Source organism: Pituophis catenifer, unplaced genomic scaffold (assembly GCF_029215685.1).
Source record: "Pituophis catenifer annectens isolate HBS135680 unplaced genomic scaffold, rPitCat1.0.hap2 SCAF_2, whole genome shotgun sequence".
Lineage (NCBI taxonomy): Eukaryota > Metazoa > Chordata > Lepidosauria > Squamata > Colubridae > Pituophis > Pituophis catenifer.
Window position 1 is genome coordinate 95,906,176 of NW_027256882.1, and position 26,112 is coordinate 95,932,287.

The window sequence follows — 26,112 nt, forward strand, 5'->3', positions numbered from 1 at the left end:
TATTTGTATTCCACAAAGTATGACCAAGATCCAGCCATAGCGGTATTTTATAATCCCATTTGAGTCGGTGCTTCTTCCAAACTCTCATCAAAGAATCTCTAAGTATATGACTTTTAAATACTTTATCTACTTTGTCGTCGTAAAATAAGTAAGCATGCCATCCAAATTCAAGATCAAAACTTTCTGCATTCAATATTCCAGTCTTTTTCCTTCCAAACCAATCACTTGTTAAAGTTAAAGCTGCCGCATCATAATATAGCTGTAGGTTTGGAAGTTTAAGACCTCCTCTTTCTGGAACATCTTGCATAATTTTCAATTTCACTCTCGGCTTCTTCTCGTTCCAGACAAACTTATTCACTCCAGATTGCCAAACTTTCAATTGTTTATCACTTTTAAGCACCGGAATCATTTGAAACAAAAAAAGAAATCTTGGCAAAATGTTCATCTTAACTGCTGCTATTCTTCCAAGTAAAGACAGCTGCAGTTTTTTCCAAGTCTCCATGTCTTTCTGCACCTCTCGCCACAACACCTCATAGTTATTTTGAAACAATTTCATGTTTGATTCTGCAACCTGAACTCCTAGATATTTTACCTTAGGTACAGTCTCAAAACCTGCCCTCCTTTCAAGCTCATGTTTACGATCTTGTGTCATGTTTTTAACTATCATTTTAGTCTTTTTTGGATTCAGTCTAAAACCTGAGACTTTACCATAGTCTTGTATAATGTCCTTCATCAGGATTATTGATTCCATTGGTTATGATAGGGTAACAACCAGATCATCTGCAAATGCCTTTATTCTGTAATCCTCTTGCCTAATCCTTATTCCTTTCAAGGTATTAGAGTCCCGTATTGTATTTAACAAGACTTCTAGTGTTAGAATAAATAAAAGTGGGGACAACGGACATCCCTGTCTTGTTCCTTTTTCAATTTTAAACTCTGTTGTCAAACTTCCATTAATGATGATCTGTGCCTTTTGCTCTTGGTAAATTGCTGAAATCGCCTGTATAATTTGATCCCCAAAATCCATCTTTTTTAAAGTCTTTAGTAGAAAATTCCAATCAACTCTATCAAAGGCCTTCTCTGCGTCCAAAAAGACCAGCACTGCAGGAATCTGTTTATTCTTCTCAAGATATTCCAATAAATCTATTACTTGCCTTACATTGTCCTTCATGTGTCTGCCCTCGATAAATCCCGCTTGGTCCTCATGAATCACCTTTTGGATTACTGGCATCAACCTGTTGGCTAATACTTTCGCATAGATTTTATAATCTGTATTCAGAAGAGATATTGGTCTATAATTCTCTGGTTTTTTAGGACCGACTTGTTCTTTTGGTATCAAAGATATGTAAGCTGTTGTCCATGATGGGGGTATTTTACCCCCTTGTTGAATATTGCAAAATAAATCTCTAAGTTGTTCCACCATTTCAACTTGCAAGGTTTTGTAATACACTGCAGTCAAACCATCCGTACCAGGAGCTTTGGCTGTTTTTAACTGTTTAATTGCTACTATTATCTCCTCCTCTGTTATAGGATAATTCATTCTTTCCTTTTGTTGATCAGTAATTTTTGTAACTCTTTTATCGTTTAAGTATTTTTCTATAAGTCCATTCTGCACCTCCTCCTTAGCATATAATTTGGTATAATAGTCCACAAAAGCTTCTTTAATTAATTTTTGTTGAAAAATTTCTTTCCCTCCAATATCAATACTATCTATAGTCCGTATACTTTGTTTTTTCCTCAATGTGTAAGCCAACCATCTGCCCGGTTTATTAGCGTTGCAAAATGTATTATGCTTCGCATATTGTAAATTTGTTGCAACTTGTTCCGCCATAAGCATTTGAAATTGGTCTCTCAAAAGTTTTATAGCACTGCTTATTCTTTCATCTGTTGGATTTTTAATAAGTAACTGTTCTTTATTCTTTATTTCTATTTCCAACTCAGATCTTTTCTTTTGTCGAAACAGTCTATGTTTAGAGTTCATGTAGATAAGTACCCCTCTCATATAAGCTTTACTTGCGTCCCAGACAATTTCAATTGGGGTACCTTTATTCAGATTTATTTCAAAAAATTCTTTCAGATGCTTTTTAAGTTCTGTTGTATTTTTTCCATATCTAAACAAGTTCTCATTTAATCTCCAGGAACGTCTCTCAACCTTATCCATCTCAATTTCTATCCATACTGGGCTGTGGTCAGTCAAAGTTCTTGGAAAAATCTTTGTTCTTTTTGTCTTGACAAGTAAATCATCTGACAACAAGATAAAGTCAATCCTAGAGAAGGATCTGTGTCTATCAGAAAAGAAAGTGTAGTCCAGTTCTTTTGGATTATGTATTCTCCAAACATCTTTTAGTTCCATATCTTCTTTCATGTCAAAAAAAGTCTGTGGTAGTCTGATTCTAGACTTTGCCAAACTCTTTTTATCTAATTTAGAATCAATTACTCCATTCCAGTCTCCCATAATTAAAATAGATCTGTAATCCCATTGCAGTATTTTGGTATGTAGCATCTTGTAGAAATAGTCCTGTTGTTGATTGGGAGCATAAATTCCAATCAAAAGAATTTGGCCCTTTGCCGTAAGCAATTCAATTGCTACAAACCTACCATCTTCATCTGTTTCTATAACTTTAGCTGTTAATTTTTTATTTACATAGATAACCACACCATTCTTTTTTTGCGAAGTTGAAGATATAAAATGTGTTCCTAGTTTGGAGTTTATCAGATATTTTTGATCTTGAGTTGTAATATGCGTTTCTTGTAAACAAATTATATCATTATTAAATTGTTTCAAATATGTAAATAATTTCTTCCTTTTCTGTGCTGAATTCAACCCATTAACATTCCAAGATAAACACTTAAAGGTCATGAGCCTCTTTTCGGAGCACAGAGCAAAATACTTGAAGATCATCCGAAAGCTTCGATTTCACTCCTCCCATAGCTCCAATCTCTTGTGCAGTACTCTTAACTTCCTTGTCTTGTCTTTCCTGTTGTTGTTGTTGCTTTTGTTTAAGTAACTTAGATTGAGCTCTAGTTATACGTTGATCCTTAGATTCAATCATCCGAACCGAGTCCAAAATTGGAGAAGATTCCAGCAAGGGCTCATCCAAAAAACCTCCTTCTGCACCTTGCACTCCTTCTAATTCCTGCTTGGACTGTTCTTGCAATTCTCGTTGAGGTTGCTTCTCTTCACTCTCTTTAATCTCCAAAACTGTAGATGTACGTGGAGATGGTGTTCTTTCCTTAAGAATAGTAGTATAAAAGTGTTGTGCCTTCTCCACGGTATTCAAACGGCATCTTTCTCCCTTGTATCTGAAAATTATCCCAGCTGGTGCGTCCCACCGGAAGGGTATCTGTAAATTTTGCAATTCCTTAACAAGAAAGCCAAATTCTTTTCTAGCTTTCAACATTTTAGGAGGCAATTCTTTATAAATTCCAATTCGTGAGCCCCCGACTTGTACAGAAGTGTAAAAGGATTTTTGCAGGATATCATTTCTTATTTCTCTTTCTGTAAAATATATGACCACATCTCTAGGTAATTGTCTTTGTCTGGCCACCCAAGAGTTCACTCTGTAAATTTTGTCTATTTTATGAAAAACCACATCAGGATTAACTTGTAGAATCTTAGCCAAGGCCTCAGAACAGACTTGTCTCAAATCCTGTCTTTCCTCCTCTCGAATTCCCCGAAGCCGTATAGCGAACTCCATTGCCCTGAATTGTATCATAACAATCTCGTCTTCAACTCTCTGCATTTTATTGTCAACATCAGCAATTTTATAATCATTGTCTTTCATCTTTACATTAACTTCTGATTTAAGTTCTTCAACTTTAGAATCAACTTTCCCAATAAATTCTGCCAGGCCAGATGCCACTTCTGATATTTTGAATTGCACTACTGTATTCTAATCACTGTGCTACTGTATTCAACCACTCAAATAGCAAAAAGTATAATTTTCTTCATGCCCATTCAACTGGAGGTGAAGATCCATTGGTAGGAAGAAATTAGGCAGTGCCACTAGGACTGAAAAATTGTTCAAAATGAAATGAGATCTCTGAACTTCTATCAGTGCCTTGGTAGTACAGTGGTCTAAAGCACCCTGTTATTAAGAACAGCTGCCTGCAATTACTGCAGGTTCAAATCTCGCCAGGCTCAAGGTTGACTCAGCCTTCCATCCTTTCTAAGGTAGGTAAATTGAGGACCCAGTTGTGGGGGCAATAAGCTGACTTTGTATAAATATACAAAAGAATGAAGGCTATTGCTTAGCGCATTGTAAGCCGTCCTGAGTCTCCGGAGAAGGGCGGCATATGAATCTAATTTAAAAAAAAAATGCCAGATATACACTAAATATGAAATTATTTGCCAGTTGAGTTTCAAACATTCCCAAAACACGAACCTTTGCACAATGCCTTCCATATCAATGTAGATCCACATTTCCTCAAAAGGGTCTATTCTTTTTAAAATATATGATGGTTGTATATTGTATATCTGTACAGATATTTCACTTCTGGGCTTAACCTAATGTCATAGTTTAGTTTAGTTAGTTACTTAGTTCCTTGTTTTCAGGGGTGAAATCAAGCAGATTCTGACAGGTTCTAGAGAACTGGCAGCGGAAATTTTGAGTAGTTCAGAGAACCGGCAAATACCACCTCTGGCTGGCCCCTGAGTGGGAATGGAGATTTTGCAATATCCTTTCCCTGGAGTGTGGTGGGAATGGAGATTTTGCAGTATCTTTCACCTGCCATGCCCACCAAGCCATGCCCACCAAGCCACGCCACACCCACCAAGCCATGCCCACAGAACCGGTAGTAAAAAAAATTTGAATTCCACCACTGATTTGGATACATTTCCAAGTCTGCCTTAGAGAATCCTTTTCTTAAGCAGTCACAAGGTCCTTTTCACAATCTGATTTAGTACTCCACAAGCTAAACTTAAATGTTTCCCAAATAGACAGTAATTCTAAGGCCCATTGACTTACATAACGACAAAGAAAACAATCAGCAGGTTCTATATTAGTTAGCAATGAGCACACATATCATTGTTTCGGTCCACACCTTTCCTTTCTCATCTTCTTTACTGTCTCAGGTCCTCCAAAAGAAGAGATGTAGTAAAGAAAACACATAAATCCTGATCCTAACAATTAATTTGGTCAAGGGCAGTGGAAATGGTTTACGATCTGGCATTCCTCAAACCCATCAAAAATGCAAATGAAGGAAGGGACTGTGAGATTTTATTACCTCTTTTTTGTTTATTAAATACCACCTGCTTCTTTTGTCCTCTGAGGCCGAGGAGGAAAGGAGCAGATGTCAGAAAAGAGTCCCTGGCCAGACAAAGGAAGCCAAAGATGCCACCCATTGTCCAGGATAAAAGATTTTGGCTTCACCTGGCTTGGAGATGCTCAAGGGAGTTGTAAAGACATGAGATTAAGAAGCAGACATCATTCTCAGCGGAGCTGGTGAGACAAGCTCCAATTAAATTATGAAACAAGCCTATAAAATTTGCAGCACTGTCTGGTTTTGCAGTTGGATGGAGGAACCCCATAAACTAGTGAGCTATTTAGTAGCCTCTTAAACAAGCCAATAGCAGTCATTAGGAAGGCATTGCCATGGAACAAAGGGGGATGACCAGATGGGGTTAGCAGGCATCTTTGTGACTAAGCAGAAGTTACAATTCTTGTGTCATCCAAATGTCATTCAATTTGTCTCGATTTGTTACTTTAAACAGCTAAATCAGGCTCAGATCTAGATTATACTGGCAAACAAAGAGGTAGGCAGAGAAGAGACATACGTAGATGACCGCAGTAGCTGTTCCACTGACAACCAGAAAAAGCAGCATGAGTAAGCACAATGCAGGAAGCTATGCTGCTGGTAATTAAGCTCAGCCTACAAACACAAAGTATAGCCAATCACAAATCAAATACAAGCGAACAGAGAAACAACTTGCTGTCAGCAATATTCTTAAGTATTCTCAGATTTGTACCCAGGTGGGTTGTTTTGCACGTACCATCAAAATCTCCAGCCAAACTTCACTAGAGATGATTTGGAACTAATATTCGGGGGCAAGACTTGCAGTTCCTAAAGGATCTTTCCTTACAGATTCTCATGTGCTTCTATACCTGGATCAGATTCAGCTGCCAGACATCACATAGGAAGGTTCTGGTGTTACTAGCTTACTTCATGGAATCATGGGAGTCCTCATTTTGTTTTAATCTTGGACAGGCGCTCATCCACAGAGGCCATGACAAGCTGTGTCTAAATGCTTCTAACAAATGCAACATATTGTTCACACACACTGACCCACCCAAATTCTTCTTTTTTTTTTTTTTTTTATTTATATGCCGCCCTTCTCCGGAGACAATGCGTTAAGCAATAGCCTTCATACTTTTGTATATTTATACAAAGTCAGTTTATTGCCCCCACAATCTGGGTCCTCATTTTACCTACCTTAGAAAGGATGGAAGGCTGAGTCAACCTTGAGCCTGGTGAGATTTGAACTTGCAGTAATTGCAGGCAGCTGATGTTAATAACATGTTAATAACAGTGCTTTAGTCTGCTGCGCAATCAGGCTCTTATTCTTATTCTTATTCTTTTGAGAATATAATATCCAGCATCCGACATTCAGACACATATTACCTCTGAATTCTGGGGTTCTGTGTAGTTAAAGTTCTGCTTACACATCTTCAGAGAGAGGAGGTGATTTAGAGACAATGCATAGATTTTATATGCAGAATTTCATACACAGAGTTTTTGATACCACTACTTGGTGCTCTCTGATCTTAGTTGTTTGCTTGCAGATGTTTCATTTTCTGACTAGGTCTGTGGGGTTTGCGCCTGTCAGGTGCAAGAAATCAGGAATCAGGATAGAGTTCAAAAGTACTACAAATTCATTTCAGGCAAGAATCTGAACTTCTAATAGTCAAAGCAAATTAGCACTGGATAAGAGTCAATGGACTTCAAGGAGGGCTGGGCTTAGGTATTTTACAGGGGCATAGAGACTCCAAACTAATGATGTGTTTGACCCCACCCTTGGGCTCAGCCTGGTCATCTCCTACATCTCCCTGTCTGTACAGAGTAGCCTGCTCTACCAGTGTTGATGGAGATGTTCTTGATAATTCCTTGAATATGGTATTGTTTTCTGCATGATTGTCTGGTGTAAATCCTCACTTATCTGGGTTGTTGAAGAGGATGAGTTTGGATCCTTTGATTCCTTTTTAACATTTTTTTAAATTATCTCTTTTTATTGGTTTGCAAATGTATTTTATTTCTATGTATTTATTAAGGGCTGATTTGTCTGATGCCAAGTTTCCTGGAATTCCCTAGTGTTTTTGGATTCAGTTTGGACTAGGATTCTCACAGTTTCCAGTTAAAACGTTGGTTTCATAAACTATATGGAGCTACCTATACTGCCTTCTGCTGAAACCTCTACTTATTGTTGCTGTCATTTTTAAAAACTGGAAAAGACCTCTTCTGAAACGCAAAGACTCGTGGCTAATCAGAGTAAAATTGTTTATTTATAGTAGGCAGCTTCCCAAAATTTAATGCCACGGGCTTGTCTTCTTCCAAACAGGAATCATGTCTAAAATGATTATTAACAGTGAGTTAACCAAATGCATGGATAGTATTGACCAAAACAGTGTCTCTGAACTAGATTGCCTTGTATTTGTGCACCAGACAGGATTCACAAGAAGAAGTGGAAGAGAGAATAATGGAGGACTCAGTCAAAAAGTCAGGATCAGCAGCAACTTCAAATAGAATTGGAAAAACTCCAACATGAATGTCAACACCCAAAAAAATAGACCCCAGTTGAGTTGGGTACGAGTGTAGGGGGAACAGAATTTTCAATGTCACTTTTGGGAGGAAAGCTTTATTCATTTCAGGCAAAGCAGAGAAATTTCTGCTTTGAGAAAAGGTCTCCTGGCTGGGAGGAAAAGAATTTAGTTTTCAGTGCTGGCCCGTGCTAATCTTTTCTTACAGAAGTTTTGGCTAAGCAACTAATTCATTCTGCAAGGCAAGTCGTTTCCCTCTTCAGTGCCTTACCCTTTTTTTGATTGTAGAAAGTTGATCCCATAGAAAAGATGGGATTAATGGTAACCTTTTCATAAAGCTGTTGTGAAGATGTAAAAATTACATAGTAAATTTAAAGGTACACACTTCAAAGAACTCTTTAGAAATTATTGTACTTAAAGTTTATTATGCTGAAGGATTCAATGACATCGTCCTTCCAAGCACCATCATGCACCTTGAAAATTATTAGTATCATTTTGAAAGAGGATGATTGATCTGTACATGGCCCTGAAAAATGTTTTCTTCACTTGGATGCACCCCGGAACTGGCTTGCCCCAGAATGGCCTGAGTGTTTCTGCATGAAGCAGGTGTTATGGACTATAGCTGGTTGCCCTGTGCTGAACCTCTTGGCTATAGAGTTAAAAATAAATATAGTCCTCTGTTAAATATCACCAGCAGGGAAACTCGCAGAAGAAGGGCGGAATCCGATTGGTAGTGAAGACCTAATATGTGTGTGTGTGAGGAGGGGGTCACTCATTCACCCTAAGCAGACTTTTGCTAGCCTTCATGCTGCACTGAGCTTTGTGGATTACGGTGGGGTTTTTTTTCCCAGAGAGCTTTCTTTGGGCATTCACCAATCCTTTTGCTTTTCTTTCTTCAATGCAGGATTACAGAGTGAACATTTTCTTACGGCAGCAATGGAATGATCCTAGGCTGGCCTACAATGAATATCCAGATGATTCCCTAGATTTGGACCCATCCATGTTGGATTCCATCTGGAAACCTGATCTGTTCTTTGCTAATGAGAAAGGAGCTCACTTTCACGAGATCACCACAGATAATAAACTCCTGCGGATCTCCAAAAGTGGCAATGTCCTATACAGTATCAGGTATGTTTCCTTTTTACAGAAGATAACAGAATAACAGAGTTGGAAGGGACCCTGGAGGTCTTCTAGTCTAACCCTTTGTTCAGGCAGGAAACCCTATATCATTTCAGACAAATGGTTGTCCAATCTCTTCTTAAAAACTTCCAGTGTTGGAGCATTCACAATTTTTGGAGGTAAGTTCCACTGATTAACTGACCAGGAAATTTCTCCTTAGTTCTAGGTTGCTTCTTTCCTTGATTAGTTTCCATCCATTGCTTCTTGTCCTGCCTTCAGGTGCTTTGGAGAATAGGTTGACCCCCCTCTTCTTTGTGGCAGCCCCTGAGATATTGGAACACTGCTATCATGTCACCCCTAGTCCTTCTTTTCATTAAACTAGGCATACCCAGTTCCTGCAACTGTTCTTCATATGTTTTAGCCTCCAGTCCCCTAATCCTCTTTGTTGCTCTTCTCTGCACTCTTTCTAGAGTCTCAACATCTTTTTTACATCGTGGCAACCAAAACTGGATGCAGTATTCCAAGTGTGGCCTTACCTAGGCATTATAAAGTGGTATTAACACTTCACGTGATCTTGATTCTATCCCTCTGTTAATGCAGCCTAGAACTTTGTTGGCTTTTCTAAATAAGATGTATAGGTACTCCTCAACTTATGACCACAACCGAGCCCCAAATTTATGTTGCTAAGTGAGACGTTGGTTAAATGAGTTTCCCCTATTTTACAACCTTTCTTGCCATAGTTGTTAAGTGAATCACTGCAGTTGCTAAGTTAGTAACAGGATTGTTAAGTGAATCTGGCTTTCCCATTAACTTTGCTTGTCAAGTCACAAAAAATGATCACATGACCCTGGGACACTGCAACTGTCATAAATATGAAACAGTTGCCAAGCATCTGAATTTTGATTACCTGACTACTGGGATGCTGCAACTGTCAAAAGTCTGATAAATGATCATAAGTCACCTTTTTCAGTGGTGTTGTAACTTCAAATCATCATTAAACAAATGATTGTAAGTCGAGGGCTACCTATACAGTCTATCCTGTCCTAAATAAGATGTGGAATCAAAGCTTGAGGCTCATCATCCGATTTTAAAAGATTGAATATGTTTATTTTTGACGTAAACTGCAAAGGGGTAGAATAAACTAATTATAATTAGGTTATCAAATTTTAATTAGTTTAGAGTGCTTAGAAGCAAACTGAAAGTGCATTCTTCTTTACTTCTTTTATAAAAGAGGTATCCCATTTTGTCAGCTCCAAATCCTTTCTCAATAATTGTTCAGTATAATTAAATGCCCTTGACATCAATACAATAATGTGGTGTATATGTATTTTTCATACGGCTGTTGACAAAAATAGGATTGCCAACATGATCGCCAACATCTGATGATGGACATGGCACAAGAAGAAGAAGATATGTATTAAAAGTTGGGCAGAGTTGTATCTATAGTTATACACTGAAGCCTCCACTCCACTTCCTGTACAGGAGGAGGTTTTATAGAGAACTCAGCTGTGGAATCAGCATTGGTCTGATCCTGTAAGGTACTTCTTACATTTACCCAAAAAAACCCACATCTAAGTCATATGCATATCTACTTAGAAAGAAAAGGCCTGCTAGGTTCAATTATATTTACCCCTAAATATGCATATAGAGATTTTTAGCCATAGTCACACTCATTGAGTGCAGATTAATTAGATCCTTAGTATTACAAAATTCAAAGTATATCCTGTTGCTTTATAACTGACACTTCAGTAAATTACACTACTAAAATAATCAGCCATGCAAGGCAGACGAAAGACCATTTCTATCCCATACAATAGAAATTCTCTGACAGTCTGGCACAGTTGGAGAATGTATAAATGGATCTTCCCTGCACTGGCCTATTACAGTTTAAAAGATGTTCAAGCTCAGTCTCCTTTGTTTTCAGTGGATTTTTCTTTTTTTTTTAAAGTAAGAAATGACAAATCACATAATGGAACCAGATAGATCTGGCTTTTTCCCTCCATCATTTCTCAACACAGTAATTTCTGGGTCATTGGATTTCAAATGTATGATATGTGAACTGCAGTAAGTGGACTCATTTTAATTTAGAAATAATCCATTCGAGCCACCTCCAAACCTTACTTTGTCCTTTGCTGAAAGAATGCAATTAGGAACATGTACTTTTCTTGTTACATGCAGTAAAGAACGTACTGGCACCTTTTTTTTTAATGAACTTGGATTTTGTTTGCATATTCCAGCTTGCTGAAGCCTGGCAGTACAATCCCAGAGTACAAAGGGGTCACTCCCATTGGAACTCCTGGCTCATGTCACAAATGTCCTCCTGGGCCCAAGTTACAAAACAAGTAACATTGTAATACAGAAAGACAAAAGGAGACAGCTTCAGTTCAAACATCAGACACCAGACAGCATAACATCCACCAAAGCACATAGCCAGAGCTTTGGGAATTTAAAGCTTTAATTTATACAACCATTTGAAATGTTTTCCAACTAACAAGAGGTAGCTATTAAAGTAACCGCCGCCAAAGGCGACCTTCCATTTATTGTTTCACTCAGAAAGGTGAGAGTGAACACATCAATAAGTGTTCTCATATTAATGCTATCTGAAAAGTATACAGTGAAGCAAGACTCGTGTTGGTTGGCGCACTGAAAGATTTTAGCAAAGAATGTGTTGGTAGGTCCCCCTAATTTTTTTTTCTTAATCCATAGCTATTTATCTCCCATCTTTTGAAAGAAGAAAAATTGGGGACCTATTGTGCTAACAGTTTGTAGAGATACTTCAAACCTTTCACACATTAAGCCGCACCTAGGAATTGGGCAGTGTTCTGTGGTAGAAAACTGAGTTTCCCCTTTTCAGCCATACCATAGTAACTATGGTTAGTACAGGGCAGCGGTGGGTTTATTTATTTATTAATCAAATTTCTATACCGCCCTACTCCCGGTTCTGTCTGGTTCTATAGAACCAGTAGTAAAATCGGCGGGAGGCTCCACCCTTCCACCCGGACATCATAAATGAGGATCTGCGCATGCGCAGAAGCATGCACACATGGTCCCATTGTGAACCGGTAGTAAAGGTAAGTAGAACCCACCTCTGGTATAGGGAGAGCGTTTTCTAATTATCTAGTGAATGAGAGCCCTCTATCACTACTATATTCTAGCTTCAATTCTGGCCATTCTACTCTGAGAAGTATTTATTTATGCAAGAGCAGATTAAAAATAAAGGAATCGTAAGAAATGAGAGTGAAGATGAAATGGAAACAAGCTATATTTTCATAATCAGACTCATGTATCTAGATTGGTATATTTCCCTTTCTCACCAGGCCTAAGATTGGCCTACATATTTTAGCATAACATTGACACTGGCTTGTTATTCTTCAGCTAAAAATGGGTAGAACTAAGTCTTTTCTCTCTTCCCTTCACAGAATAACCCTGACTCTGGCTTGCCCCATGGATCTAAAGAACTTCCCTATGGATGTCCAGACGTGTATTATGCAACTAGAGAGCTGTGAGTCTTGATATTTCTTCTCTAAAAAGTTGCCACTCTACATGGGTACAAGTATGGATACTCATATACATGCCACACAGGGTGAAATGCTCCCGATTCGGACTGGATCGCCCAATCTGGTAGCGATGGCGGTGGGTGGCTCAGAGAACCGGTAGCAAAAATCCCTGCCCCCCCCCATGCCCAGCTGAGCCGCACGATTAGAAAATTTAGCATTAGAAAAAATGCTTTGAAAAATTTTTTTAAAAAAAGTTGGCCATGCCCACCCAGTCACATTAACCCCCCCCCCCACCAAGCCACGCCCACAGAACCGGTAGTAACAAATTTTACATTTCACCCCTGATGCCATATCATATTTTCAGGTCCTAACCAATCTCTCTCAGAGAGAGTGGAGGGAAGAAGAAAAAGCATCAGAGCCACCTCTGTCTTCTGTGGAACACTAGGGGATGAGGGCAGATAGCACTTAGCAATAACACTTAGACTTATATACTGCTTTACAGTGTTTTACAGCCCTCTCTAAGCAGTTTACAGAGTCAGCATCTTGCCCCCAACAATTTGGGTCCTCATTTTACCTACCTCGGAGGGATGGAAGGCTGAGTCAACCCTGAACCTGGTGAAAATTGAACTTCCAAATTGCAGGCAGCCAACAGTCAGGAGAAGTAGCCTGCAGTACTGTATTGATGTGACCCCAAAAGCCTTAGCACAACCTTAGAAGATTATTATCAAGTTGTAATATGACAGAAGGAGGAAATTATTCAATGTAGTAAACTCAGTTTTGCTCTGGCCTCATTCACAATTCTTTGCACTGTGGTCTTTGGCATGTCATTAAAAAGCCAAATATATCCTTTGGCCTAATTAATATTATATACTCTTGTACATTGGGTAAGGAGAGGATAGAACAAACTGGAGTTGCTGAGTTTAGTATGCCTTTACTAGCCCTATGTATACAGTACCAGTAGCTTGTGGTTTTAGTAAAAACTAGTATGTACGTCTACTGTTAATCTTGTCACTCATTGATCTGCAATGACCATCCATTATAATCCCTGCTGATTTTCTTTCCTGCTTTGGCCTCCACAGTTGGTTATACAATGAATGATCTGATATTTGAGTGGCAAGAGAAAGGGGCAGTGCAGGTTGCCGACGGATTAACCCTGCCACAATTCATCCTGAAGGAAGAAAAGGACTTGCGCTACTGCACAAAACATTACAACACAGGTTAGTAATGGCAGATCCACATTAAGCATGGAAATGATCAAGATAGCAAGATTCTCATTCAGTCTTTTCAACCAGCCATCTACCATTGAGTTAGCAATACCTCTAATGCAGCACTGCTACAGTTGGCCGGCAGCCCATGGAGGGCGCATGTGGAACATCAACGTGGAGGGTGCTCCCATACATACAGGGGGTGTCCGAAACCGCAGCATGCATCCTTGCACCACATGGGGTTAAAGTGGCACACAGACCTGACCAAACACTGAGGAAGAGAGTAATTGGCCCGAAAGAAGCTTTGCCGAAGGAGGAGACTTCCTCAATAATCTATCGTATTAACTGCAGCAATTGTGCAGGTCATTACATAGGAGAAACATCAAAATGACTGAAAACGAGGGTGCATGAGCACAAACTAGTGGTCAGACATAAGGAACAGCACTCCCAGATTTGGATGCATATGGAGGAGCATGGTCACGAGTTCAACTTCCAAGAGACTGAAGTTGTTGCCCATGATGAAACAAAAGGAGGGCGCCTCTTGAAAGAAGCCTGGTTCTCTAACAACAACTCCCTCAATAGACATATTGACATACCACCGGCATACCAGGAAAGACTTAAGGAGGACCGATCACTAAGACTGAATGGAGATCGGGGACAAATCTCCTCCTCTAGGCATAGAGATTGGCCCAATGGAGGGGTGACAAACCCTGACAGAGGGCAAGAGAGTAGGTTAGGGAAACAGCAGAATGAGGGAGATGGGGAGGGGGTAAGGAGGAACAACGCAGACCCATCACAAGATCATGGGTAAAACAAATGGGTTTAGGGGAAGCAACGTGTGCGCCTAAAAGGGAAAGGCATAACAATGAGGGAGAGGGAGCCGGGAGTAATACCTTCAAAGCAATGCCTGATAACTCTGCGTTACCCCCCAGGGAGAGAAAGAGGCAACACACAATGGGGCAGGAGGCAGGGGAAAGTGCATCGTCATCTGTCAGCATGACTAAGGCAGAAAATAAGATAATTACAGGGGGAAGGCAAGAGTGCGGGCCTGTTACACGCGCAATGACCAAATTGATCAGCATTACATAAAAGCAAGCAGCTCTTCAATGGTGATTTTACACTCTGATGAAGTCGGTAGGGGCCGACGAAAGCTTAGAACAAGTTTTAAAATAAAATTTTTTTAAACTTTTAAACGTTCCGGAAATTGTGATGTCTATCGCTTCATACATACATACATACATACATACATACATACATATATATATATATATATATATATATATATATATATATTCTGCAAAAATATTCTTTTATTAATAGTAGCAACAGCACTTAGACTTTTATACTGCTTCACAGTGTTTTACAGCCCTCTCTAAGCAGTTTATAGCTTCAGCATATTGCCTCCAACAATCCAGGTCCTCATTTTACTGACCTCAGAAGGACGGAAGTCTGAGTCAACCTTGAGCCACTCAGAATTGAACTCCTGGAGTGAGCAATGAGTTAGCCCTGCAGGATTATTAAGAATTTAGAATAAAGGATAAAGCTTGTCTACTATTAAAAAACAGCCTTTCCCATAACATAAAGCATGTTATGATGAATCCCACAGAAATCTCAGGTGTGGCACAGTCCAAAATGTGTGTCCAGGCTTAGGAAGAACATGATCATCGTAGAGAATTGCCTAATGCTGAGAAAGAAATGTATTCATGGTGAGTCTCCCTTAAGATTCATTTTTTTAATGAAGGTTCCTGTAATTCCTAGGCAAATTCACCTGCATAGAAGCCCGTTTTCATCTGGAGAGGCAGATGGGCTACTACTTGATCCAGATGTATATTCCCAGCCTGCTGATTGTAATTCTTTCCTGGATCTCTTTCTGGATCAATATGGATGCTGCACCTGCCCGAGTCGGTCTGGGTATCACTACAGTGCTCACAATGACCACACAGAGTTCTGGTTCTCGAGCATCTTTGCCCAAGGTAACAAATTATCCTTATAAAGAGCCAATGTTGACCCTTCTGTGCTGGAATGAAGTTCAGAAACTTGATAGCAGCAATTCGAAGGATTTGGAAAAGATGATAACAAAGATTCCCCACTGAGAACCTTAGAAGAACCATTCCCACTTAAAGTAGAAAATATTCATCAAAGTTGAAAATCACATATTAGATAATACTTTTAGGGCATTTACTACTGTGTTCCCAGTCTTCTACCCAGATCTAGCATATGGGCATATCGCCTCCTTTTTAAGGTTTGAAATGTGTATTTAATTTATTAGAAATTGATCTAGAATTAGTTTAGTGCCCTTAATAATTAGCATTTAGCCTTACTTGCACAGTTGTCAATAGGAAAACAGCAGAAATATCCTAGCATCCTTCATAACTCTAAACCTGTAATTTATATACTGTGTGCAGTAGAACTGCAGAAAAAAAATAAGTGTTAGAAAGATGTAGCACATATTGTTGCTTATTTGTTTTCATTTGTACTCATAAGATTAAAAATATGCTCCCTTGACGTTACTAAATACAATTTATTTGGGAGTAAGAGCAGGAAGAGAAACAGAAAAAAGTGTTCAGATACAGAAGATTAGAATATGGAAAAGGCAATCACTATGTTTTATGAACATTGGATTTTTTTTTTTTCAAATACTAGAATATCAAAAGGCAACTGGACTTTCTTGTTTTTTTCTTGAAGATGTTTCCCTTCTCATCCAATGAGCTTCTTCCATTGAGAACTGGAGAAGCTTCTTGGATGAGAAGAGAAACATTTTCAAGGAAAATAACCAAGAAAGTCCAGTTGCCTTTTGAAAAAGCACCTTTAGGACAACCATGACCTAGTTGACGGAGAATCTCCATAGATACTAAAATATAATTTTCAGTTGTATTCAATTCAATTACTGTACTTTTAGAACAACTGCATTCGTGAACTATGTTATTTAGAAAGGATTACTAGTTTATTAATATTCATCAAACAGATTATAATACTAGTTTCTTCTTCCTCATCCGAGTTCACTGGCAAGTTCTCATTAATAATTATTTTTGGGAGAACGGCAGGATGCAAGTTCTGTATAATATTTATAAAGCAATGTATAGTTCCTTCCTAGATGAAGGAACAGATGGAGAATCAGAGCAATTTCTGGAAATGGATAGATTTTTTTGTTTTGTGGGGTCCTTGGTGCTCTCTGACCTTAATGGTTTTCTTGCAGACATTTCATTATCAAACTAGGTAACATCATCAGATTTTTGTTCATTTTCTACTCTGCCACCATCTTGTTAAGGAAACTTTTCTAATAATACACCTGTAAGAACTCACTCCCTTATGGTAGTATCAAATATTTTTTTAAAAAAAATTTGATTTATATGCTGCCCTTCTCCGGAGACTCAGGGCGGCTTACAATGCATTAAGCAATAGCCTTCATACTTTTGTATATTTTTATACAAAGTCAGCTTATTGCCCCCACAAACTGGGTCCTCATTTCACCTACCTTAAAAAGGATGGAAGGCTGAGTCAACCTTGAGCCTTGGAGAGATTCGAACCAGCAGAAATTGCAGGCACCTGTGTTAATGACAGGGTGCACTAAACCACTGTACTATCAAGGCTCTTCTTAGTTTCACATTAGAAATCAACCTGTCATCGTCGTCCCCCCAATTTATTTAAAAACATATTGACCTAATTGGCACCCTGATCTCTTCACCAGAGCGGTCTGCAAATAAAGTAACTCAAGCACAATTCCTCGTAGCTTGATGGATATTTCCATGTAGCTTCCTTAGCAACAATACAAAATGGTTTGCCATTTGCTTCTTCCAAGATTTTTTTATTTCCCAGTCCAGTCTGGGAAATATATCCTGAAACTCTCCCATCTACCCCAATCTGCTTAGCTTTGAAAGCAAGACACAGTCAGCCAGGAGCTACCATTTGAGGATACAAAGGGGGCTCTCAATCTTCCTAACAGTAATTATATGGTATGATCCAGAACTTTCTTCCAAGGAGATTTAGGGTTCTAAAAATAGGTACAAGAGCAATATTAGAGGAAAGGAGGGTTTTTTCCCCACTTTTATTTGCAACAAAAACAAAAGTGGTTATGAAGCAATTGTGTAAATCTGAATCACTGTGTAATGAATTGGACTGTATATGCAAAAGCTCATGCAATCATAAATGTGTCAACGAAGAAGGTGAAATGACAGATATGAAGCCTGTGTCCAGACATAATGCTAAGCCTTGATTTATAACTATGAGTTTCTGAACTTACAAAGCCAAAAGCAAATATATCCTATTATGGCATAGCAATATATTTGAATCCAGCCAACAGGTTACTATTTCAACTACCCATAGTGAAGCTTAGTGATTATTATATGGAAAGGGCAGTAGAGAGTTTACATCAAAGGGCAATGATTGTCAAGGACAGAGTGGTGTATTTTGAGTAAGGCCAGCTGGAGAATTTGAAATGTATTATGTTGATCTTGGTAGAGAGTATTTGAATGATACACTACTAAGAAAACTGCATATGCTTTCCTCTCTCAGGTCTCCTATGTTAAAGCCATTGACATCTGGATGGCTGTGTGCCTGCTGTTTGTGTTCTCAGCTCTTCTAGAATATGCTGCTGTTAACTTTGTGTCCCGGCAGCACAAAGAACTACTCAGGTTCAGAAGAAAAAGGAGGCACCACAAGGTAAGCAATATACAAGTCAAGACAAGCATTGTATGTTGAGCACAGCTGAAAGAGATGGGTTGCAACACAAGGTCACCTGGTCAAAAGGGACCACTGCATTTGACAGGTGCAGTTTTAGCATGCCAGTTATAAGATGAACAGTATAATGTTTGAAGAGAGATCTGCTTTTCACAAGCTATTGCTGCTGCTGCTGCTGACAAGTATTTGGAAGCCAGAGTGAAATAATTCACTTGAGTACAGAATCAGTCAATACACTCACATATTTAGAGACATCCATCACTCCTCTTCAAATATGAAACTTCTCACTGAGGTCAGTAGATACCTTTTAAAGCTGTTCCACTCTATAAAGGATAAAACACCTCTAATGACTGAGAATATGCAGTCTTGGGCACAGAGGAAGTTGGGTGATTAAAAAGCAAGTTTCAGAAGAGAAACGAGTTCAATTGCTGCTCCTGTGACATTCAGCTTGCTCTCCCAATTGATCACAATATTTTAGTTTTGCCAATTCAAGAATCTATCTCTGAAATGGAAGTTCTCTCATTCATGTGTATGCATTGCTCCACATACAATGACATCATTCATGGTTCATGCTGCTTGTTTCCTTGGGTGAGAGGCAAGGACACTTGTCAAGTCACATCACTGATGAGCCACTTTCATATATCCTAAAGGTAGGTGAAACTTACTATCTCACAAATCAAATGTCCTATTACATTAATTTTTTCCCATTATATTAATCTGACTTAATAGATTTTGCCAATGACTAACTTCAAGCTGAGCAAGATGATTTAGAAAGCTTTTCCTCCCTGTGCCATTTCTGGTCCTGGCCATGCTGAAGTTTTTATGATGGCAAATAGTATTTAAGAGGCACGTGTACTAAGTGGGATCTTCCACAAGATGTTGCAGTAAAATCCTAATCTAGGTTTTTTTTGTTTTTGTTTTTTTTGCCATTCCAAGCAGAATAAAATATGAAGTTGTGGGGTTTTTTAGTGTAACCAAGGCTGATAGAAAATATTTCACAGGAGAAATGGGGAAAGGATATATTTTTCTTCTTCCCCATTCTCCTTAAATCCTTTCTCTCCTGTTTTTAAAGGATCAAGCTTTAGTTGATGGGAAAGACATCTGCCTATTCAGTAAAATTTATGGAATGACATGTCATGGCAGCCATCCTTTTCCTCCTAAGAGTATTCCTGTAAATTGCTGGGGACCAAAAGAGCTAATCTCTTTCTCCCTCCCCTTTTTAAAAGCCACTTGCTTTCTTATCTCACCCATCATCAGGTGATACCTCCACATCCCAGATCTACATTCAAATCTGTGGGTTCCAAAACTGATATTTCTCACCAATAACCAGAGGTTTTGAGGGTTGAAGACCACAAATCTAGAAGGCATCAAAATTAGAAAAAGTTTGTAGTCTTGAAGAATGCCTAGAACAGTGAGGGCTAACCTTTTTGCCATCGCGTGCCAAAAGCAGGGGGAGCGCGGGGGTTTGCACGCATGCCCACACCCATAATTCAATGCGCCCTGCCCCCCTATGCATGACCCCCTGTGCTCCCCCACTTTTGGCACGCAATGGTAGGCCCATTTTTCACCCTCACCAGGCTCCAGAGGTTTATTTGGAGCCTCGGAAGGGCAAAAACGGCCTTCCCCACACCCCAGAGGCCTCCCAGAGGCCCGTTTCCCAACTTCCGGTGGCCCAGAAGACCCAAAAATCAGGTGGCATGCGCATGCATGCGCACTGGAGCTGAGCTAGGGCAGCGCTTGCATGCCCACAGATATGGCACCCGTGCCATAGGTTTGCCATCACGGGCCTAGAAGGATTGTGAAGATATAGACACCAGTAATTTCTTTTTGGCCAGCCCCAGGGGGAAAAAACCTGCAATATTTTATTAGAAGAAATCATTTGAATAAAACTGCAACTTAATGTTGGAATAGGAGTAAATTCTGTTTGATTCAAAAGTGATTACTCATTAAACATGAATGGAAAACATGTTACAGAATAAGTAGAAGAAACCATTTCTGAAGAAACTTTTGGTTGTCATCCTACACCGATTTGCCACCATCCCTGCATTATTCAGCTCATGATTTCTAACTTAACTGTTGTGTGCAATAGTTAAGACAATAACACGGGCACACACAAATTGGGTGCTTTTTGGATCTGTGAGACACATTGTTTGCGGAGAGAGGCGATTCATGAAGGTAAATTTAAACAAATAAAAATCATATCTACACGAGGAAGAAAGGACTGTATTAAAGTCTTCTTCTGGCCAAGTAGTGTTCATGGAACTCCTATCTATATATAACAATGACCAGATCAGGGAATGAGGTGGCTCACATGATTAGAAGACTGGGTTGATGATCTGCAATCTGCTCCAAAATTCATATTAGTAAGGTGACCAACTTTTTTACAATAAGAAGGACACAAATAAATTGAAGAAAAAAATATTGTAAATAAAAGAAACATTTTATTTTAAAGCCACTTGCGTGCAGCGCACTCTCTCAAAACAATTCTCCAGTGCAGAGCACATGTGTCTCATAATCGCGTCTCTCTGCACTGTACCGAGCCTTGACGAATCGTCATGTCAAATACAAATACGTCATATCATATGCTACGGATCATATCGGCATCGATCAAATATGGAGTTTTACAGATTAGTCTTCAAATATCGAAAAGGAGGACATGTAGGAGGACACTTTTTGAGAGAGGACAGAACTTATAAAAGAAGGACTGTCCCTCCTAAAGGAGGATGATTAGTCACCTTAATATTAAGACAACATCTTTATTAACCACCCCAAACAAGTTTATAACCAGCAAAAAGAATGACTGGCAGAATGAGTTCAGGAATTTCCAAGGAGGATTTTTACAATGGACAATTACAGTTCCATTAAAGACCTCTAATATTTAACAATATATTGAGGTCTTCTCCCTTTTTATTTTTAGGAACTTTCTAATCCTGGAGAAACAGGCTAATCCTGGAGAAACATATAGGCTCACTAGCAGACTATTAACAAAAGCTCATTAGCTGAAGCTGTCAGGGCCAAATCACTGCTGCTCCACAGAAAAAGCCCTCTGTCTTGAATCAGCATAAATTCTTGCAGTGGAAAAACGGGCAAAAAGTCACCGAATGGACCACCCGATGGTTTCATTTCCTTTGCAGAACATCACACTTGGAGCTTAGAAAGTTGAGGGGTAATTACTTGTTACAGTGGGTTGTAGTGATAAATTCCCCACTGAGACTATCCCATAGTCTACATCCAGAAACTCAATCCTGAGTTTTCCTTGAGTTTTCAAGCCAGTGACAAGTTTAGGAAGTCTGGCTCTGGTGCAGTTAAAATGTAGATTTCCATCCAACAAGGAATGTACATTTCTTCTTTTGTGTTACTGCCCTCTGCTGGCAAGAACAGAGGATTTTATTTTATTTTAAATGCTGTGAAGGGCAGGAAGTGCCAAGTCCCGTCCTCTCCCTTTTCTTAACTCCCCACTTCATTTTTTTTCAGGAGGTGATAATTTTCACCACCTCATCTCCCTCATAAATTAAAATGGCAAAAGTCACTTCATAATTTGATAACCCACATTCTTCTGTGTCACTATAATCTAAATATGGCCGTTTAATAAATTGGAATATTTTTTTCCTAGATTGATAACAAAATTGAAGAAATAATCACTTTGAGCCCCATCTTTCAGGCATTTGCCAGTTGAAACAAATGAATGAAAATATCAGCCATGATTCTTTGCATTGTGCTGATGTGAAGCTGTGTAAAGGGAGGGAATGGGTAGATTTTTTTAAAAAAGAGGTTGGTTGGCTCTTGAGAGTGCTAGCACCAGAAGGAACTGGAAGCCCACAAGATATTGTTAGGGACTCACAAACCTATCTGCTTCTGAGACAACTGACAAGTTTTTTTTCAGGTAAGCCCCATGCCTTGCAGCTAATGCTAGATTATCCAAAGCTTCATATGGCATTATTTGTTCAAGCTACCAATGTGCTCTCAACAACATTCATACATCCTTGCTTTAAACATGTGGCTGTACAACTCATCCATAGTATGCAATATGAAAAGTGAGGTCATTCTTAAAAGATATTCTACAAAGGAAAGCTTGAAAAGAGCCATATATAAAAATCTAGCTGTACCACTCAGAAGTAAAGTCCACAAGAAGAAGTAACTAATGGCCGTAAGAAATAAGAATGCCTTTTATTCTGAAATACTCTAGAGTTACAATTTGGAGGAAAAAATGTATTTCATCCAGGAATATTGATATGTATATATTCCAACATGTAGTTATTGCTATTTGAACACCCGCTCCCCCAAAAATAGAAGCTTACATCTAAGGCAATAATTGCTGGAGTTGTTCAGTATTCTTTATTAAGCATCCTTCCAGTGCCCAACTCAAACCCACTAGACATTTTTTTTCCATCTTTTGATTTAATAAATAGTTCCTTCCCAGCAACTCTGTGAAACAAAAATAATTCCTTATTTTTGAGTCTCTTTTGCGATCTGCAAAAATTGAAGAAATCCACAAATAATTTTAATACTCAAGAAAATCAGTACTAAAAGGAAGAAAAGAACTAAATCTATATGCCTAACAAGTATCTCCTCTTATGTTCTCATGATCTGTACTTAAAACCTTGAATGGTCCAGAATTGTTCTTATTGTTTGGACTAAGTACTGTCTCTCTTACTCACTCCCAGCTTCTGTCTAGTTGTATTTACATGTTTATTCTCTTATAGCTGACGGCCTAAGTATTATTATTAGGGTTGTTGTTTTTTCTTGAATCAGTATTTAGTGAGGTATCTCCATCTTCCTTCACACATATGTCCTCACAGAACTCCTCTGATTACAATTCAGTGAACTTGAGGCTTGGAAGCCTGGAGAGCACCACTTGTGGTCCTCAGATTCCCTCTAAATATGCATCTGAATGTCAGTTGGGAAGATGTCCCAAAGTGCTTTTCCAAAAGGCAACTGGACTTTCTTAGGGTTTTTTTAAAAAAAACATTTTGTTTCTCATCCAAGAACCTTCAGTTCAGAATTGAAAACTTTGAAAATATTTCGCTTCTCATCCAAAAAGCTTCCTCAGTTCTGAACTGAAGCTTCTTAGATGAGACTCAAAACATTTTCAAAGAAACACACCCCCCAAAAAAAAATTCTAGTTGCTTTTTGGAAAAGCACCTTTGGGACAACCATGACCTGGATGGTAGAGAATGTCCATAGACAACTGGGAACATTATTCAAAACCAGTGGCACAGTTTCTTGTTGTTTTGAGGTGGAAAATACGAATTTAAAAAGGTGATGGAACAACTAAAATATTCTTGATTAATTAGGTGCTGTCAAGTCAATGTCAACTCTTGATGACAAAAATAGATTTTCTCTCCCCAGCCTGGCCCTTCAGCTGTTCTATCCACTTTGCTGCTAGTCGTCTTCTTCATCTCTCTCTTTCCATTTTCCTGGACTTTTCCAGGCAGAATAGTCTGAATGCCATTCTGTAAAAGTAAAGGAGTGCCCATCTATGGATAGCGGTGAAATGCACTTACCTTCGCTACTGGTTCGGGAATGTGAGCATCCGTGCTTCTTCTGCGCATGCGCAGAGGGTAAAAAATGGGACGTAATGATATCCTGGTGGGTGGGCGGAGTCTCCCGCCGCCGGCACTACCAGTTCACGTGAGCCAGATAGATCCAGCCGGATTTCACCGCTGCCTATGGACCAGTGGTGGGTTGCTCCCAGTTCGCACTGGTTCGCCAGAACCTGTAGTAAAAATTTGTAGTAGTTTGGAGAACCAGTAATAACATTGGCTGGCCACGCCCCCAAACCAATCCCGGCATGGTCACCGCTCGCTTACCCCACCCACCTCATCAGAGGCTTTTTTTTTTTTAACTTTTAAAAGTATTTTTTCTACGACCTCTTCGGCTGAAGAGGTTGTAGAAAAAAAATGCCTTTAAAAGCCTCTGAGATCCCAGCTGAGTTGCCTGATCATCAGAGGCTTCGAAAAGCATTTTTTTCTGCAACCTCTTCGGTCAAAGAGGTTGTAGGAAAAAAAAATGCCTTTAAAAGCCTCTGAGATCCCAGCTGAGTTGCCTGATCATCAGAGGCTTCTAAAAGCATTTTTTTCTGCAACCTCTTCGGCCAAAGAGGTTGTAGGAAAAAAAAATGCCTTTAAAAGCCTCTGAGATCCCAGCTGAGTTGCCTGATCCTCAGAGGCTTCTAAAAGCATTTTTTTCTGCAACCTCTTAAGGTTGTAGAAAAAATGCTTTTAAAAGTTAAAAACAAAATGGGCCACACCCACCCAGTCACATTACCCCCACCAAGCCACGCCCACAAAATAAGCCACGCCCACAGAACCGGTAGTAAAAAGTTTTAGAACCCACCCCTGCTATGAACCCCCCCAAAACCTAGGGAAAAGTTCAAATTGCAGCCCTGCTTCCATGCATGATATGACCCTGTCCATCTTATCTCTTTACTGCAAACTCCTTGCCTCCTAGCTTCAAAAAGTTAAGCACATTCGCTAGCTGCTCCAAAAGTGCCTCACCCAGTTTTAGGTTTGTGGAAAGCAACATGGAAAAAGAAACCCCAAGAACATCCTGAAGGGAAGAACTACGGTTTCACTGTGAAACTAATCCCCCATATGGATATCTTTTAAACAATGAGCCTTTCTGCTAAAAGTCCATGCAACTCTGTAGCAGTTGATGGGATGACTTTGACTAGAAGAGTTCCATGGAGCCCCCTCCTTCTGGGCGAGCCAAATGTAAAGAAGGTCTGGATGGGGAGGAGGGGCAGAAGCAAAACAGGGGATATCCAGTTAAGGAAATGGAAGGATTTGTGTGCCAAATGGATCCCCTGCTTTGCCTCTGTGCATTCAATTGCACCCATCTATAAGGCTGATCTCTCCAAGGAAGGGTTGTCCTTCACAACCAAAGCATTGATGCATGTCCCCAGTTCCTGGCAGTGAGCCTTATAGCCAGGGTGCACTGCCTATATCTTATTTTTAAGTAGAGCCCTATGTTTCATATATTTCAGGAGGATGACACCGGAGAAGGCAGGTTCAATTTTTCTGCATATGGGATGGGACCCGCCTGCCTGCAAGCCAAGGACGGCATCTCAGTCAAAGGAGCCAACAACAACAATACCACCAACCCAGCGCCGCCTGCTTCCAAATCTCCCGACGAGATGCGCAAGCTTTTCGTCCAGCGAGCCAAGAAAATAGACAAGATCTCGCGGATTGCCTTCCCCATGGCTTTCCTCATCTTCAACATTTTCTACTGGATCATCTACAAGATTGTCCGAAGGGAAGATGTACACAAGCCATGAGTGGGAGGGGTTCGTATGCACAGTTCCAACGGGATAGATGAGTGTGACGAAGGCAAGATAAATGGTTACTCTATACACACCATGTGCAATAGCAATGCAGTGATGCATGAATTTAAGAATGTGGCAATATCTATTTTAAAAAAAAAAGTGGGTGACTTTTAAAAATATTATACGAACGGAGGGATACTAAGGGGTGGGTGGGCAACGGGATGAAAGCTTTCAAAAAAAAAACCTTGAGGTGGGGAGAGTGTAAGAAAGGCAAGCTATTTTACAGTGCAACAAGATTTAGGATTGCTTTGGCAGCAGTCCAAGCAGTGTAATATATTAAATATATATTCATGCTTAACTATAATGCAAAAACAGAAGAAAAAAAAAAGAAAACCTTTTTTAGCCTATTAACAGCTTAGATTCTAAAGCCAATGGAATGATTCGTGATTCCATGTGCGGAGAAGATTGCAAATTACGCTTCAACCAAACTCTTGCTCTGTAAGGCCATACCAATTCCAAGCAAGCACCCAGAGGAAAAAGAAAAATAGCAAAGAAAGCGCGAAAGCAGACAATGGTGAACTGATCCCATGCTGCTC

The 26,112-nt window shown here is 39.4% G+C and overlaps 1 protein-coding gene across 1 annotated transcript in view; it reads left to right on the top strand.

Moving 5' to 3' along the window:
* GLRA1 (glycine receptor alpha 1) overlaps positions 1–25,673 on the top strand; it is an 81,751-nt gene extending 56,078 nt beyond the window's left edge. Inside the window, exons 4-9 of the mRNA XM_070933860.1 lie at positions 8,659–8,882; positions 12,293–12,375; positions 13,450–13,587; positions 15,334–15,548; positions 18,088–18,234; positions 25,238–25,673. Of these exons, the coding sequence (XP_070789961.1) occupies positions 8,659–8,882; positions 12,293–12,375; positions 13,450–13,587; positions 15,334–15,548; positions 18,088–18,234; positions 25,238–25,528 (1,098 nt within the window). The 3' untranslated portion in view covers positions 25,529–25,673. The remainder of the gene's footprint in view (positions 1–8,658; positions 8,883–12,292; positions 12,376–13,449; positions 13,588–15,333; positions 15,549–18,087; positions 18,235–25,237) is intronic.
* The last annotated feature ends 439 nt before the right edge of the window (positions 25,674–26,112 follow it).